The sequence below is a fragment of the Garra rufa genome, chromosome 19, assembly GCF_049309525.1.
Source record: "Garra rufa chromosome 19, GarRuf1.0, whole genome shotgun sequence".
Classification (NCBI taxonomy): Eukaryota; Metazoa; Chordata; class Actinopteri; order Cypriniformes; family Cyprinidae; genus Garra; species Garra rufa.
The window spans coordinates 20,791,953-20,810,713 of record NC_133379.1 but is presented as its reverse complement, the minus strand read 5'-3'; the positions used below and the strand labels follow the sequence as shown (position 1 = coordinate 20,810,713).

The 18,761-nt window shown below is 36.8% G+C and overlaps 1 protein-coding gene across 1 annotated transcript; it reads left to right on the top strand.

Annotated features, from left to right (window-relative positions):
- The first annotated feature begins 2,530 nt into the window (after positions 1-2,530).
- Positions 2,531-18,556, top strand: tmem151a (transmembrane protein 151A). Its single transcript, XM_073824668.1, has 2 exons — positions 2,531-3,151; positions 15,327-18,556. The coding sequence occupies exons 1-2, from the start codon at positions 3,092-3,094 to the stop codon at positions 16,950-16,952; spliced, it is 1,686 nt and encodes a 561-aa protein (XP_073680769.1). The 5' UTR covers positions 2,531-3,091; the 3' UTR covers positions 16,953-18,556.
- The last annotated feature ends 205 nt before the right edge of the window (positions 18,557-18,761 follow it).

The following is an 18,761-nucleotide window of genomic DNA, read 5'->3' as shown; positions in this document are numbered from 1 at the left end:
ATTCAAATAGAGCTTTCTTGACATATACACTACCTGTCAAAAGTTTTTGAACAGTAAGATTTTTAATGTTTTTTTAAGTTTCTTCTACTCACTGCATTTATTTGAATCAAAATACAGCAAAAACTGTAACATTTTAAAATATCTTTATTATTTAAAATAACTGTTTTGTATTTGAATACATTTTAAAATGTAATTTATTCTCCTGTGATCTAAGCTAAATTTTCAGCATCATTACTCCAGTCCTCGGTGTCACATGATCCTTCAGAAATCATTCTAATATGCTGATTTACTGTTCAAGAAACATTTTTATTATTATTATCCATATTTGAAACAGTTACGTAGATTTTCCAGGATTCTTTAACGAATAGAAAGATCCAAAGATCATAATTCATCTAAAATAAAAAGGTTTTCTAACATTGAAATCACATGAATAAATTACATTTTAGAATATAGATAAATAGAAAACAGTTATTTTAAATAGTAAACATATTTCAAAATTGTTCTATTTTTGCTGTACTTTAGATCAAATGAATTAAAAGAGACTTCTTTAAAAAACATGAAAAAACTTTTGACCAGTAGTTATGTAGGACTTATGTACATCTTTAGTGTAATTTCATAATTATTCATATTGTCTTTGAAATATGGTTTATTTGTACTGTTAAATGTACTAAAAATAGGCTACTTTAATGTCATTTCTATTGAAAATGTATTTAAATATGTTTAAAGGAACACTCCACTTTTTTTTGGAAATAGGCTAATTCTCCAACTCCCCCCGAGTTAATAAGTTGATTTTTTTACCGTTTAGAAATCCATTCAGCCGTTCTCCTGTTCTGGCGATATCACTTTTAGCATAGCTTAGCATAGATCATTGAATCCTATTAGACCAAATATCATCGCGTTCAAAAATGACCAACGAGTTTCCATATTTGTTGTATTTAAAACTTGACTCTTCTGTAGTTATATCGATTCAATGATCTAAGCTAAGCTATGCTAAAAGTGATATCGCCAGAACAGGAGAACGGCTGAATGGATTTCAAAACGGTAAAACTCAACTTATTAACTCGGGGGGAGTTGGAGAATGAGCCTATTTCCAAAAAAAGTGGAGTGTTCCTTTAAATATGTTACACATTTGTAATGATAATCTTGCAATTGTATAGATTAAAACATAGCCTATTAATTTAAATGTAATGCTAAATAGCAGTATGCAGTTAAATACTTTACATATACACATCAAAATAAGTGTACTTGTTAAAACTGATTTACTTTAAGGTTTTCTGATTTGACATTAGTAGCCTATAGGTTTTCATAAGAAATAGTCATGAAGCTGTGAAGTCTTTAAGTAAAACTGGCGTTTTGTTTTATTAATAGCCTAGGGCCTATAAAATTATCTGGATATGCTGCTTTTATATCCACCATTTACCTCAATGCGGAAGTAATCTTATAGGTGCATGAGAAGAATAACAATGTGCAGTAAACTAAAAGGAGTAATTCACTTTCAGAACAAAAATTTACAGATAATGTACTCACCCCCTTGTCATCAAAGATGTTCATGTCTTTCTTTCTTCAGTCATAAAGAAATGATGTTTTTTGAGGAAAACATATCAGAATTTCTCTCCATAATGGACTTCTATGGTGCCCCCGAATTTGAACTTTCAAAATGCAGTTTAAATGCAGCTTCAAAGGGCTCTAAATGATCCCAGCCGAGGAAGAAGGGTCTTATCTAGCGAAACGGTTATTATCTAGCAAAATCGGTTATTTTCTAAAAACATTTACAATTTATATACTTTTTAATCTCAACACAGAGGGTAAAAAGTATATAAATTGTAATTTTTTTTAGAAAATAACTGATCGTTTTGCTAGACAAGGCCCTTTTTTCCTCGGCTGGGATCGTTTAGAGACATTTCAAGTAGTTCAAACTCAGGGGCACCATAGAAGTCCATTATATGGATAATTTCCTTACGACTGAAGAAAGAAAGGCATGAACATCTTGGATGACAAGGGGGTGAGTATATTATCTGTCAATTTTTGTATTGAAAGTGAACTACTCCTTTAAACTGTTTGCACTACAAACCATTTTGTTCATAATTAAGACAATACATTAAAATAATATGGTAAGATGGACCAATTTGCAATTTCAAGCACCAAAACCAGCTCTTTTGTACTGCTAAAAATAGCTGGATGCTGATGAAACCGGAAGCCACACCCCTAAAATTTACAAATGGTCACGCCCACTCTTACGGTAAGAAAAAGGTGGATATATTTTTAAGGTTTGAAGTACACAACAAATGCACATTCAATACAATCAAGACTTATTTTTCACAAGGGTTGGCCATTTGTCTTTATGCTAAAACTGCAGCTTTAAATTTGTAGCTATATAAAACAATTTCTGACTATTAAATAACCTCTAAGAAAACTAAAACACTAACAAGACCTGAATTGAATACTGTAACCTCGCGCGCTGTGAGGGTTGGTATGAACTGGCCAATTATTAGGATTTGAAGGCGCGTTTAAGGATGACGTCAGAGTGAAGTCCGCAAGGAGACCGTTCAGGTGAAAGGAGGTTGAGGTGGAAAATACAGGATGCTCGGGAAGAAGAGTCCGAGGATTCCGTCATTTCACCATTTCGAATTGTCGTTATATTAAAACGCAGAGAATATAACAAAAGATTAATCTCGCCGCTTCTGACTACGACACACCGTCATCGGCAGCCTTCGACCAAAACGGCTGTGCGGAGCGAGGCGCGAATATGATGCACACGCTGTTATCCAGCCATCGCTCTGTGTCGAGCTTGCGATGCTTTTGTCACGCAGGCTGAGGGGAAATCAAGCGCAACAGTTACCCGTTATTCTTGGACTAGAATCCAGGAGAATCGCTATTGGGATAAGGTGATGTGATAACCTCTGGAAGACACGAAAAGGAATGGACGCATCGTTTGGGGATGCTCTTGTGTAGTGAACGTCGCCACCATAGAAACGTGGTGGCACTCGCCGCTGATGGGGTGAAATAGGTTACCGAGAGGTCCTGACGGTGGACCGCAGTGCTATTTTTCATCCTGGACTGTGTGTGCCGTGATAATACATGTTAGAGAAAAATGCAAGGGGTGACGGTGACGGGAGAAGCGCCTACATTGAATGGGGGCGGAAGGGAGGAGGTAAGGCGTGAAAATGTTGGTAAATAAAAGCATGAGGTTATTGTTGCATTACGACTATGTAGAAGGTGAAATATGATAAAAGGAAAAGTATAGACATTTATGTTTTTACACTGTTTTTAACATTATGTTGGAGGCATTGTGAAATCAGTACAGAAAAATATATTATTTTTTAGCTTGCCTGTAGGCAAGTGTGCAAGAATGAAAGGAAATTAATCAAACGGTTTTATTTATAGTAAAAGTGGGTTATTGCTAGGCTATCTATTTTTACTTATGTTAGAATCAAATATGTTTAAATAAAAAAATATTACAGTGCATATTAACAGACTTAACACCTTTTGACATAATATCTAATTAAATTGGAACTTAAATTCCTTTATTTTTTACCTAAATTGTATATATATAGGCCTATTCATTTGCAAAAACAGGTATCTCTGTTTATTAACAATGTTCAAAAATCATGCTTTTTTCAATCTCCATAAAACTGCAGTTGGGTTATTCTGATATAAAATAATAACTAAAAATACAGCTAAATATATAACATAATAAAAAACATGATTTTAAAAAAGTAATCTGTTTCTGCAAATAAACTGTTCATACACATACACACACAGACATAACATATATATATATATATATATATATATATATATATATATATATATATATATATACGCACAAATACAAAAAAGCAAATGATTTATATAACTAATAAAATGCTTAGTACTAAATGTAGTGTGATCAAGCAAAAGCATTTCTTGGTTTATTTAAAGTCACCTTCATATTTATCTATTCTGTTGTATATATGTATATATCTCTTATATGTGAACCTGGGCCACAAAACCAGTCATAAGGGTCAATTTCTTGAATAATAATTTGTTAAGATAGGACAATATTTGGCTAAGATCCAACTATTTGAACATTTGCAATCTGAGGGTGCAAAAAAAATCTAAATATTGAGAAAATCGCCTTTAAAGTTGTCCAAATGAAGTCCTTAGCAATGCATATTAACAATCAAAAATAAAGTTTTTATATATTTATGGTAGAAAATGTACAAAATATCTTCATGGAACATGATCTTTACTTAATATCCCAATGATTTCTACAAATACTGTATACCTGTGCGACTTAAGACTGGTTTTGTGGTCCAGGGTCACAAATGTATTTGCAAAGGGAAGAAAATTGGTACAGCAGAGAGTTAATCACATTGAGAAAATATTATTTTCAATGTCAAATCATGCTGTGCATTAAAACTGCATTTCTTTGTGCATTAAAGAAGGTGTTATGTCAGTTAGATTTTTTTTAAACTAAACACTATTTGCTTTTGTTATGAGACATTTGACTTTGTTTAATCTGGATTGCAAATGCCTGTTTATTAAGGGGGTGGGGCCTGTAACCTGTCTATATGCTACGTCACCATAGGAACGATGAAAGCTAGTAGATGAAAATGCACCCCCATTACTTCCGTTTCTCTGTTTTGCCAGATCTGTGATGTAAAGAATGATATCATGCATCTAATACAGAGAGGATTGGCTAAATACGTTCTTATAGCTTTTTGCCTTCTGTTTGTTGACACTCAGAGAAACCAATCTGCAAATGGTTTATTTATGTTAAGTTGGATAAAAGAAAATACCTTAAAATTTAAAAACTACACCGCATTAAATACGTGCATTGAAAACTAGGCTAACTTAGATTTTCTCACTTTGATTTTTCCCACCTGGCTCACAGCATTTGTCTTAGATAACCGGAGGTCAGGTCTCAGTGGGACCGTTCATTATTTTCTGGGCGGTTATTTATCCAGTGTAGTTCATTAAAGAAAATCCAATAATTAACACACACACTTTTCTAAGCACACACGGTGCCTTGGATGAGTTGAAATGCATTCTTTGTGACAATACAAGCCTTCTCTCTATTCTTTCTCTCACTCACACCCTCAGTTGCTGAGTTTACCCCTCATATACTGTTACAGACCGATCGATAGACTGAGAGACAGTGGGGGATGGGAAGATTTTGTAATCATTATTGAGTTTTCATAATGTTTGTGCTACATTGTCACTTACAGACGTATTTTAGCTGCAGCTATTTCTGTTTAGTGACAGCTCTCAGTTTACAACGTCTGATGTTCAGCTGTTCTTCGTACAGAGCAGTATCTGCCAATGAGTCTGGGTGCTTCGTTCGTGTTGCTTTGTGGATAAACGCATCTCAGTGAGCACTCGCGTGGTCGGATAGAAATAGATGTTTATGCTGACAAGGCAATTAAGACTTTAAGAGGGCACTCAGACCTTCCTGTTTTAATTTATGACTCTTCTCTATCTCTTTCTCCTCTGCTATTTACGATCATTAGTGTATCCACACGCCTCTAACTCATAACTAGTTTCTCTTCTAGCTATCCACTAATTAGTGTGTTTTGTAGCCCAACCTTTGATGCATTTCACTCTCAATATCATTTGTTCAGACTGAATATTTTATGAGGCCAGTGTCCTTCGTCTGAAAATATTGCACTCACAAATAGAAATGAAAGGAAAGCCTTTACCAGGGATGGCAATCGTAAAGAATTTCCTCTTAATGACTACAGTTTATTAATGATTCTGTGTCATTGACAGATTTTACAATATTTTAGAGGTGGCCTAAATAAAATCCAATAATTGCAGTTACAGTTCACCCAAAAAAGAAAATTCTGTCATTAATTATTCACCCTCATGTCATTCCAAACCCGTAAGACTTTTGTTCATCTTCAGAACACAAATGAAGATATTTGTACTTCGAAGATTGACACAGAAGAGAAGAAATTGTTGAATGAAGTCATTATTTTTGTTTTCCTTGCACACAAAAGTATTCTTGCAGCTTTATATCATTATGGTTGAACCACTGATGTCACATGGAGTATTTTAACAATGTCCTTACTACCTTTCTGGGCCTTGAATTAGTAGTTGCGTTGCTGTCTATGCAGGGTCAGAAAGCTCTTGGATTTCATCAAAAATATCTTAACTTGTGTTCTGAAGATGAACAAAGGTATTACGGGTTTGGAACAACATGAGGTTGAGTAATTAATGGCAGAATTTTCATTTTTTGGGCAAACTAGCCCTGTAAGGTACTAGGGTAAATAGTACCTTATAGTATCTCTCAATATGAAGTCCATGATACAATATTTATTGCAGTATTTAAAAAAAAGACAACTGGAGACTTGGAAAAAAGATGAAAATTTTGTACATTTTAAAGTTAAATTATTCTTTGTAATGTACAATGAGAGTTCAAAATTAAAAGCTCCAACCTATGTTCTTAACTAAAAAAAACTTAAGTGAATTGACTTGTTCCTGAACTTTAAAGGGGAATCAACCCTCTTTTTAGTTGTGGTATACTGTCTCAGTCTAAATTACATTCACTTAAATGCTTTGACACTGCAATCATGTTTGTGCATTAGTGCGCACCTCTATTTGATCACGCCACGTCATTATTCGGTATAATTTATTCTGCCTTTTCGCTTATTCCGCCGAACACCGAAAGAGCTCTTTTTGCTATTTTCGGCCAAATAATTTCGGTTATCGAACATTTGGTGCATCCCTAATATTCTGACTTTATAACATGCAATAAACTCGCAATTCTGTGAACATAACAGTCTTTTTTACCCCTCAAATCTGGACTTTATAACTTGTAGAAAAGTCAGAATTTCAAGATACAAACTCACATTTGAGAAACAAGTCAGAATTATGAGTTTTTATCTCGCAATTCTGACTTTATTTCTCACAATTATAAGTTTAAACCACGCAATTTTTTAGAACAAAATGTCAGAATTGTGATTTCATGTATCGCAATTGCGATCTTATATCATGCAGTTCTGTGAATAAAAGTCAGATTTGTGAGATTAAAAGTTACAATAATATATATATATATATATATATATATTTGGTGTTTTAGGAAGCCAAACAAATTAGAATATAATAATAATAATAATAACAACAACAATTTTATATTATAGTTATTCCTATGACAGTAACAACCATATATTGTAAAACTGTAAAATACTGCACTGTAAAATAAATGAAAATGAATAATTCATAGGTATAGTATTTTTGCTTTACACTACAGTAGGGAAATTACAATACTTCTTTCCTAATTTCTACACTTGAAAGGGATATTTTCGAAGTTGGACTGCAGTAACATTACCCATTTAAACAGCTGTCAGCAATTCATACTGCACTTTTAAGCTTTTATTTTGACGGAAATGGCAGTAGAGCTTTTATATTGATGGAAAACTCCAGCTTCAGTAAAAACAGGCTTGCAAAAACACGTCTGACTACAAATCTAGTGAAAAGCTGTAATCATTCGCCTCAAAAATAAAGCATAACTGGTGGCCGTTATGTTCCCAAATGCGTGCTAAACTCACAGCACAAGCAATAAACAAATTCACTGCATTCACTGTGAACTGAGCCTTTTGAGGTGCGGAAAACACCAGATCATGAGTGTCGCCTGATCGAAGTGCGCGCTTCACTTTGAAAACAGACTTGATAGAGGAATTAAGCCATATTGTGCTTTTGTTTTTAGTTTGTTTGACAGATACTGTGTCAAAGCATAATGGCCCAAAACACAACTGTAAAGACCTTGTATGTTAGAATAAGAAGTTTAAATATGTTTTAAAAGCTACACTTTTTGCCTTATTGAAAAGGTATCGTCCCAGTGACAGCTTTTGTACCTTTTTTTTTACTATGAGACTGGCGTGTGAGCAGATTAAACAAAAAATATACGAATACGATTTTTACCTCAATATGAATAAGAATGTTTCTCAGTACCCAACCTAGACTTTATGCACAACTAGCAAGTAAACTCAGTTAAAACCTATTGGAAAGCACCTACATTTGGGCTTGATTTTATGCCCATCCATGATGCCTCTCATGTAAAAAGCATTCAAATGCACATGACCACATGACTGCAAGCATTCTCAGGACATCTAAATAATTGAACCTATTAGAGTGGCTCTGAAATAGCAAACTTTATCCACTATTTATACATCACTGCCATTTTGTTCTAGGCAAGTGTCGTAATCGCAGCCTCCAGTATTGAATCTCACTGAATATCATTCACATCTCTTAAGACACATTTTCTTGTGGTACCAACACTAGCCTCGCACTCTCCCACAACTCAACCTCTCTGAGATGCTGTACAGTGAAAGCATCTAGAGAATAAATAAATAATTTGTGATAAGGTTGCATATTTGATTGAAATTTGAAGGAGTAATGATACTTTGTAATCCAAAATATATTCAGTGTATTACCTTTACATAATATGCTGTATTATCACATTTCATGCTTCAAGTCGCCATTATTAAAAACATGCGTAGCTGTCAGCTTGTACTCATGGTAAAGCTCACTGCAGGCCCTAATGGATTCTATCTCTCCCATCCCAGTTTGCTCTCTTGTCCTTGTAAAAGGAACAATTAAACTCCTGCCAAGAGGAGCACAGCCTCCATGCCACGCTTGGGCTGCAGCCTGCTTTTAGTGCTGCAGTTTCTCACAGCAAGGGCATTGCTCGTACTACTAGCTGATTTATGTGTGCAAGTGTATGTGTGTGTATTATGTGAAGAGACAGCAGGGAAAAAGGACAAAGATAGGACAAAAAAATAAAATATTGCAGACCAACCGTAGAAAGCCTAATCTTTTTGTGCCATGAGAAACTGTATGCCTTGTTTTTTTTCTCCCTCCTTTCTCCCTCCCTCCTTTGGACTCATCTTTCCTCATATGGCCACAATACCTCAAGCGGCCACTGGGGTCAGACTAGGCAGTAGAGATCCATATGCATTTAGTGGAGATGATGCACTCAGTGATGTCTAAAAGCTTCTAGACTTCCTCTCCACAGTCATACAGAGCGTTTTAAAAGGAGACATGGTTTGGGTTACGAGCAGCCAGGAAATGTATTCAGCCCTCAGGAGAATGATCTATTACTGAGTTCTCTCTGCTGCATGTCAGAGTGGATATAGCAGGCCGTGCTTCACTCAGCTGGGCATGTTGTAATACAAATGAAATAAACTAGTTCCCTGAATCATCTAAAACATGGGTTCAACAGAGTCCGGGGACCCCCAGGAGGCTGCAAAGGAGTTCTAGTGGTTCTGTAGAAAGGAAATGAATAAGTAGGAGTGCTTGTCTCTCATAATTTTTTTTAAAGATAGTTGTTTTGTGTCTTTCTAGGGGGTTTTTCATCATCATTCCCATCTAAAGCAAAGTGAACAATATTTATTGTGGAAAGTGCCATACAAATACAGTTGAATCAAATAGTTTTTAAAGGATAATTATTGCCAAAATGCAACCTGGGCTGTTTTTTTTTACTGTAAACGAGACAAACACATATCTAAAAGCATAATTACGACAAACGAACCGTTTTTGAGATTGACGTGATTTTGTTTTGTTTTCAATGGCCGGTGAATGGGAGTACTAGGGGAATAAATTTGAGCGCATCAAAATCGATATTTTTACAACACTAAGAAGGCTCGACACACCATGACACTTTGCTTGAAGTATCGCCTGGGTCTCTACACATGAACTCGAGCATTGAGAACATTGTTTGTGTACACAGAGTTTACTAAAAAGAAAGGTTTTGAACAACTCACTTTCACTGTTTGAGTTTCTGCTCGCGGCCGTCTTGCCAGTAAAGAGGTGTCGATCTCCGAATGCGAATGAATGGACTCCATAGGATGAAATATTACTCTTTTTACAACTAGAAGGTTAATGTTCACTGTAAACAAAATCTGTAGAAATTACAGTATTACTGGCAGCTGGTTGCCAGTAACTTACTGTAGATTTTAATTTATGCTATTTACTGGCAACAGTTTGTTCAAAGTTAATTGAACATTAAACATTAACAAGTCTTTATCTTTACAGAATAAAACTAAAATAACAGCCTCATGCAAAGCATTCTGGAAACCAAAATCTGAAGGAAAAAAACAGAAAAAGGTTGATGAAGGTTTCTGGTTCCCAGAATGCTTTGCAGTAGGTTGTTATTTTATAGTTTTATTCTGTAAAGACAAAGACTTGTTAATGTTTAATGTTCATTTAACTTTGAACAAACTGTTGCCAGTAAATAACATAAATTAAAAATCTACAGTAAGTTACTGGCAACCAGCTGCAGAACTACAGCAAATTTTTTACAGTGTTGTTTTTCACTTGCGACAAAACAACGAATTAGCCGTGCATTTATATGGAAATATGCTTTAGGAGCTATCCATCCTTGCATTCGGAGATCGACACTTCTTGACTGGCAAGACGGCCGCGCCAGCGAGCGGAAACTCAAACAGTGAAAGTGAGTTGTTCAAAAACTGTCTTTTTAGTAAACTCTGTGTACACAAACAATGTTCTCAATGCTCGAGTTCATGTGTAGAGACCCAGGCGATACTTCGAGCAAAGTGTCATGGTGTGTCGAGCCTTCTTAGTGTTGTAAAAATATCGATTTTGATGCGCTCAAAGTTATGCCCCTAGTACTCCCATTCACCGGCCATTGATCACAAAACGAAATCACGGTCAATCTCAAAAACAGCTTGTTATGCTTTTAGATATAAGTTTGTCTCGTTTACAGTAAAAAAAACAGCCCAGGTTGCATTTTGGCAATAGTTATCCTTTAATACACAACATCAGTTCAGTAATGGGTATGGAAAAAGTAAAATTTTTCATAATATAGTTTTGTTCTTGTACAATGGCAATAATAATTGTGAAAACAAATGTATTTACGATGCTTAGTATTTTTCACACAGTTATACACTACCAGTCAAATGTTTTTGAACAGTATGATTTTTTATGTTTTTAAAGAAGCCTCTTCTGCTCACAGAGCCTGCTTTTATTTGATCCAAAGTACAGCAAAAACAGTAACATTTTAAAATATATTTACACTTTCAAATTATTTCAAATAACTGTTTTTTATTTGAATATATTTTAAAATGTAATTCATTCCTATAATTTCAAAGCTGAATTTTCAGCATCATTACTCCAGTCTTCATCACATCATCTTGAAATCATTCTTATATGCTGATTTGCTGCTCAAGACACATTTTACATTCAGATTTGATTGATTTGTTTACAAAATTGCATTGACTGCTCTAAAATATGAGACACCAATGTTTAGGAGTTAGGACACATGTTTTTTGATAACTGTTTCATTTCCTATTTGGGCATGTGTATATGCTTTATTTTAAAAACAGTATCATAGCTTTAAACTGTATCTTGTTATGATTTTAAATCTGTATTTAACCTCATTCAAAGTCAAAAGAGGTGCTAAAGTCTGATTTTGTGCTGGCTGTGCTTTAAAATGAATTTTTTATAATATTAATTCAAGTGATGAAGGATTTTGAAAGTCTGACAGTAATCAGTGTTGAGTTCTACTGAGACCCTGCCTGGTTTGAATGTATGAAAATGATTAGCAGTTTTTTAGAAAATTTTAGAAATTTAAATTTAGAAAAGTTATTAAATGTAATCAGTTACATTACTTAAAGTAACTGAAATAGTTACACTACTTATTACATTTTAAATAAGGTTGCTAACTTGTAATCTGTAATCTATTGCATTTCCAAAGTAACCTTCCCAACACTGAAACATTTTTTTATTTGTTGTAGTATTAAAGGATTAGTTCACTTTCATAACAACAATTTACAGATAATGTACTCACCCCCTTGTCATCCAAGATGTTCATGTCTTTCTTTTCTCAGTCGTAAAGAAATTGTGTTTTTTTTGAGGAAAACTTTTCAGGATTTCTCTCTTTATAATGGATATGGATGGCGCCCCGAAGTTTGAACTTCCAAAATGCAGTTTAAATCAAAGACTATAGAATACCCAAGACATGTCACTAGTGTAGTTTTGAATGGGGAAAAATGCAATGTTCATTATGGCCGCGAAGCCCCGCCTTCTTAGTGAAAGAGCCAATAGTTGATTAGTAAAGTCAGAGCGTCACTGCAGCTGCCGTTAGAAGTCCCGGTTGATATAGAAACAATGGGCGCTCTAAGACGTGCACTCAGTACTGCGCGCGCGCACTGGCTCATCTAGCCGAAAAAAAGCGTTTTTTTAACGCTATTGGAGCACAAGGAATCACATTTATGAGGCATTTCTTGTTGGATTTCTTTGAAGATTTAAAATATGAAATTTTATCGTAAGCTTGGTGAACAGTTTTGGAGAATTTGATGTTTCCCCATTCAAACAGATAGGAGCTGCACTTGCCTGCCCAAGAGGCGTTTCAAAGATGGCCGCCGAGTGACATGACTTGCCTTAAAGGGACTTTGGTTTAAATGCACTTAAATGCAGCTTCAAAATGCTCTAAACGATCCCAGTCGGGGAGGAAGGGTCTTATCTAGCGAAACGATCGGTTATTTTCGAAACATATTGACTATTTATATGCTTTTTAACCTCAAATGCTCGTCTTGTCTCGTCTCTGAGCAGTATATGTGTAGTCAGTAGCATCCGGGTCAATGCAGTTAGTCTAAAAACTCCCATGTCGTTTATGTCTTCAATGTCAAAATCGTCTTATAATGCTGTTTTTACCTTTTTTTGTAAAGGGAGTTTGATTTTCTTTTATGTTCACTTTGTAAACACTATGTTGGTACTTTTGCAGCAATCTAAGGTGATTTTGAAGTTAGGGAAGAAAACAAGATGGGAGTTTTTAGACATACCCTAACTGTATTGACCTGAACACACAAGGTGCGTTCCGATCGACAGGGTCCCTACGCAGTGTTCACTGCTCCCTACTCCCTTAGCACGGTATATCCGTTGAAGTGGACTTCGCTGACAATAATCGCTCATTTGGAATGCCCTGGAACGTCATCAAAGCAAATCAACGGCAGGGTCACGTAGATTATGATTTAACATAAATAGATATTGTAATTTATTTTACTTTCAAATTTAAATACATATAAAATACATATAAACGTATGTATCTAAAAAAAATATAGTCCAAATGTATATGTTTAGAGCGTTAACACATTAACAGATTTTTGTGGTCTTATCTCACGCACTTTTTTCCCCCACACACATATCCTGTGATAACATTAAATAAAACAAGACAGAGCTTCACCCCACCAGTTTTACTTTCATTCATAAAATACAATATGCAAATGTAACATGAATCGCCATAACCATTCATAAACATTCTAATTTGTATAATAATAAAAACATTTATTGCAACCGCTTCATTTCAGAGCCTTAAAAAAAACTTTAACGGCTCTGCTCCATCATTACTTCTAACTGGTGACGCGGTGCGCAATGACAGTTGGGTAGTTTTCCCCGTCCACTTCCTGTGAAGTGAAGTACCGATGTTCCCTTATTCCCTATGCCGTTCACAGTGCCCTTCAAACTGAACATGTTCGCTCCCTTCGGTTTGGAATCTCACTTAAGATGGCGGAATACTCTGTGAAGTCCACTTCGCAGTCCACTTACGGTCGAATGGAACGCACCTACAGACTCACACAGATTTCGCATGCGCTGCGCAGAGATGAGACAAGACAAGCATTTGAGGTTAAAAAGTATATAAATTGTCAATTTGTTTCGAAAATAACCGATCGTTTCGCTAGATAAGACACTTCCTCCTCGACTGGGATAGTTTAGAGCCTTTTGAAGCTGCATTTAAACTGCATTTCGGAAGTTCAAACTTCGGGGCGCCATCCATATCCATAATAAAGAGAGAAATCCTGAAATGTTTTCCTCAAAAAACATAATTTCTTTACGACTGAGCAAAGAAAGACATGAACATCTTGGATGACAAGGGGGTGAGTACATTATCTGTGCATTGTTGTTATGAAAGTGAACTAATCCTTTAAGTTGTAGTATTAAGTTGTAAGTATTAAATCAATTACAATTCATTTTTTGCAACAGGGGCAAGCAGTGGGGGTCTTTTACAAAACCCCTATGGCAATAGGAGACTTTTTTTCAGAATTTGTTTTGTTTTGTTTTCCCCCAGAGTTGCAATATAAACTCACAATTGCGAGTTATAAAGTCAGAATTGCAAGATATAAACTCAAAATTCATTTAGCTATATCTCACAATTGTAATTCTTTTTCTCAGAATTGAGAGTTTATATGTCACAATTCTGACTTTATAACACACAGTAAACTCAGAATTCTAATCACTCTTTTTTCCCGTCAAAATGGAAAATTATAACTCACAATTCCAAGTCTATATCTTACAATTCTGAGAAAAAAGGTCAGAATTGCAAGATACAAACTCGCATTTGCAAGAAAAAAAATTCAGAATTGCGAGATATAAACTCGCAATTGTGAGTTATAAAGTCAGAATTGCAAGATATAAACTCGCAATTCTGAAAAATCGTGCAATTGTGAGAAATAAAGTCAGAATTGATTATAAACTTAAAATTCTGGCTTTTTTCTCAGAATTGCGAGTTTATATCTCACAATTGTGACTTTATTGTGTGTGACTTTATAACAAGCAATAAACTCATAATTCTAAGAATATATCAGTCTTTTTTCCCATCAAAATTGGACTTCATAACTTGCAATTCTGAGTCTATATCTCACAATTTTTTTTGCAATTCTGGAAACATATCAGACATATCTTTTTTCCCCTCAAAACTGGACATTATAACTTGCAGAAAAGTCAGAATTGCAAGATACTAACTCACATTTGTGAGAAACAAGAATTATTTATTTCGCAATTCTGACTTTATTTCTTAAAACTGTAAGTTTATATCACACAATTCACAGAAAAAATGTCAGAATTGTGAGTTCATGTTTTGCAATTCTGACTTTATATCTCACAATTGCAAGCTTATATCATGCAATTCTGAAAATAAAAGTCAGATTTGTGAGATAAGAAGTTGCAATAATCTTTTTAATTTTTTACTTTAATTTTTTTATTATGAAATGGCCTTTCATAATCTTTGGCATAAAAAAGTAAAAAAAAAAAAAGAAAAGAAAAGAAAAAACACTGTACTGTATCTGTAACATGTATCAAAAGTGTATGAATTTCTGCCAGAACTAATTTTTACATTTTCTTTCTGTCTTTCTCTCCTGTTCTCTCCTGCTCCCCTCTGCTCTCTTTCGGCCCTGGCATCTATTCACTCCCATTCCGTCCAATAACCTCCGACCCATCTGTTCTTGTACCCTACCCCATTCACAATTTCTAATCCATCTGCACAACCCTCTGTCCTCTGCTCATCCTATATTTCCATCCACATCCGCTCACCCTCTTCCCACCTACAGCAGCGTCCCCTCAAGCAGTCCCTGAGTGGCTCACTGTGCCGAGAATCCCACTGGAAGTGCCTGCTACTCACCTTGCTGATGTACGGCTGCTTTGGCACGCTGGGCTGGTGTTCTCTATACCGCATCACCGTAATTACTTTTGACGACCAAGCCTACTTCTACAAAGGCAACGCCCGACTCTATCATGACAGCCCGTGTTCCAACGGCTACGTCTATATACCCGTAGCCTTCCTGGCTATGCTGTACGTCGTCTACTTGGTGGAGTGCTGGCACTGCTACTCGAAAACCGCTAACCTTGCCAAGGTGGAAATCACAGAGGTGTACGACAGGATACAACGGTTGCAACAAGCCACACCCTGCATCTGGTGGAAGGCCATTAGTTATCATTACGTACGCCGTACTAGACAAGTAACGCGCTACCGGAATGGAGACGCCTATACAACTACACAGGTGTATCATGAACGAGTCAACACGCATGCGGCAAGCTCCGAGTTTGATTACTCACGTCTCGGCGTCAAAGACGTTTCGAAAGAGCTGCAGGGATTGCTAGAACATCCCGTCACTCGCTTGCGCTTCACCAAGTGCTTCAGCTTCGCCAGCGCCCGTGCCGAGACCGCCTACCTCACTCAGCGAGCACGCTTCTTCGGGGACAATGAGGGTTTGGACGACTACATGGAAGCGCGGGAAGGCATGCACCTTAAAAACGTTGACTTTCGAGAACACATGCTGGCATTCCCCGACCCAGTGCGACCGCCTTGGTACACCAGACGCTGGGTCTACTGGCTGGCCTCGGCTTTCTTGCTATCGTGGCCTCTTCGTGTGATCGCAGAGTACCGTACTGCCTACGTCCACTATCATGTCGAGAAACTGTTCGGCGAGAACGAGGACGCAAATGACAATGATAATACGGAGACGGGTAATTACTGTACTGGCTTCGAGCACGGCACTGGAGGTCCCACTCTGCGCGTCATATCCCGAGTCAACACGGTGGATATGACCGAACTGGAATGGCACATTCGCTGCAACCAGCAATTGGTGCCTAGCTACTCCGAGGCCTTGCTTATGGATTTGGATATGAATACAAACAGACCGTTGTCAGTTGCAATGGCTGCACGTATGCGACGCAATTCCAGTTACTTCCTTCAGAGTTGCCCCAGGTGCCGGCGCTCAACAAGCAGTTCTTCGCTCCCTTCCTGGTTCAGAGGGAACATGGCTGCGGGGACAAACTCATTCCCTATTAGACCCGCCGGTAGGCTTTCTCTAAGTCGCAGTGGTTTCTCTCTGGGCCGGTTGCATACCGCAAGAAGCCGCCATCCCTGCCTGTTTCACTCAAGGAGCCTTGGAGGTGGGATGGGCGGCCGTGTGGAAGAAGGTGGTGGGGGTTTCCTTGGTCTTGGTTTTAGAGTGCCAGATGAGGAAAGGAGGGGTGTGTTAGAGAGCGAGGGGCTAGAAGATGATGACGTCGAGGAGACAGGCCAGGAACAAGTGGAGGACAGGGAGAACGGAGAGCCCAGGGAGGATGAGAGAGACAGGCCACCTACTTACCAAGATGCTCTGTACTTACCGGTGTTAATCATTCACGGGGAAGAGAGCTGTCATGGGGGGCATGGCATTGACACGGGTTAAAAGTTCCAATATGATGTAAGGATCGATTGAAGTGGCTTTCGATAAGTAGAAGCAGATTGACATCTGGAGGCAGATGGGAGACCGAGAAGTCAAGGAAGAAAGGGGAGTTTTAAGAAAGGTTGAAGAGACTGATTTGTGTCTCTGTGTAACAACCCTGACTTTGTTCATGAATGTGTAGAATTGAAATGAAAATAATGTACGGTCATGTCATATCCACGTCGATACAGACAGACCCTAAATATATATATGTAGTACATACCTAGAAAATACTGATAGGCATGGAACATCAGTGTCCTATATCGATCTTAATGTCCTATTATTGAAATCTCTGGCATATCATGTCCATAACAAACTAAAAGATCAGCGTGTCCTCCTTTTGACCATGGGAGTAATGTACAAAACATGAAAAGCTTGGCGTCTGCAACCTGCTTTTAACATTGCGAAGCAGTTTTTGCGACTCCACATTAACGTGAAAAAGCCATGCTGGTGTAGTTTTGTAAATCCATGCGTCGACAACATACAAGTAGTTTACGGGAAAAAGGGGCTGTTTGAAGTAAACGTTAGTTAATTCAGACTACTAAGGTAGAGCAGATGAAAACAAAACCAAATGGGCCTCAGGGGGAGAAGTATAAAAAAAATTAAAAAATCAAATAAAAGTAGACCTAATAAAAAAGGATGGTAAAAGATCAATAAGTGAATGTAGGCTGGTGAATTGTAATCCCTCACTGTTTGACACTGTGCTTTAATCCACTGTCCTGGCTAATGACTTCTTTTAATCTCGTTCTTTTTAATTGCCTGGTAGAAGCACGGTGCTTATGACTTCACTTATCTCTGCCTTAGAGGTTTCTTATGTCAGCCTCATGTCTGCTGCAGCCAATTGAAAGTAGATCAGTTTAGCAACTCAATGTATTCCTTTTTATTCTCCTGCATACATTTGTTTTTCTATCAACTTCTATTGGTTTTATATTGAGCTAATGTATTTTCTATCCCCTGCCCTTAAAACTAAAAGTTTTTGCATTTTTAACACATTATTTAGTGTGTTTATAAAACCAGTGTCCTTGATTTGGGACATCCATCCATCCATCCATCCATCCATCCATTTGTAGGCCTCCACATTCATTCCTGGACTGTTAGAATGTTTAAAAAGCTATTGGATTAAGCTTGTTTCAGTTTAATACAGCTATAAAATAGACAACACATGATACAAAGTAGGGCAACAATCCACCATCCCATGTAGCCACCTCAGTGATATGCACTTAGAAGAGCAAACAAGCTTAAAAATATAAGTGTAGGTCAGTAAAAGCACAAAGCGTCACCTACTTTCTAAACAGTGCAGGGATTGAGTTAAAATAAGCTGTCCTTGGAAACACTGAAGGAACGAATGTATAAACACAGCCTTGCACATGGAGAGGATATTAAAAAAGGTAAAAAAAGTAAAGTCTAAAGCACACACCAAGAGCATCCCTCTATTGTTCGTAGGGTTTCTACTAATCAAGTTATTGCTAATACGTCAACAGCACTAGCATATCTTTCAGCGATGAGGAAATGATTACAGTGGACATGACCATGATGCTCTTATTAATAAAGTCAAACCATTAACAATGTGTTCATTGAGTGCTTTATTATTTTTATTTATTCATTTATGTGACTAAAACTGCTGTATTGAACGCACTGAATGTAAACAATGGCACTGAACCGAATGAAACTCGCATATTTTGGTAATTATTGCTGCTGAAAATGATCAATTATTGTCATATTTTGGGCTGTACTAAACGGTCAGACCAGGAAAAACAATTGGAGTACTATAGA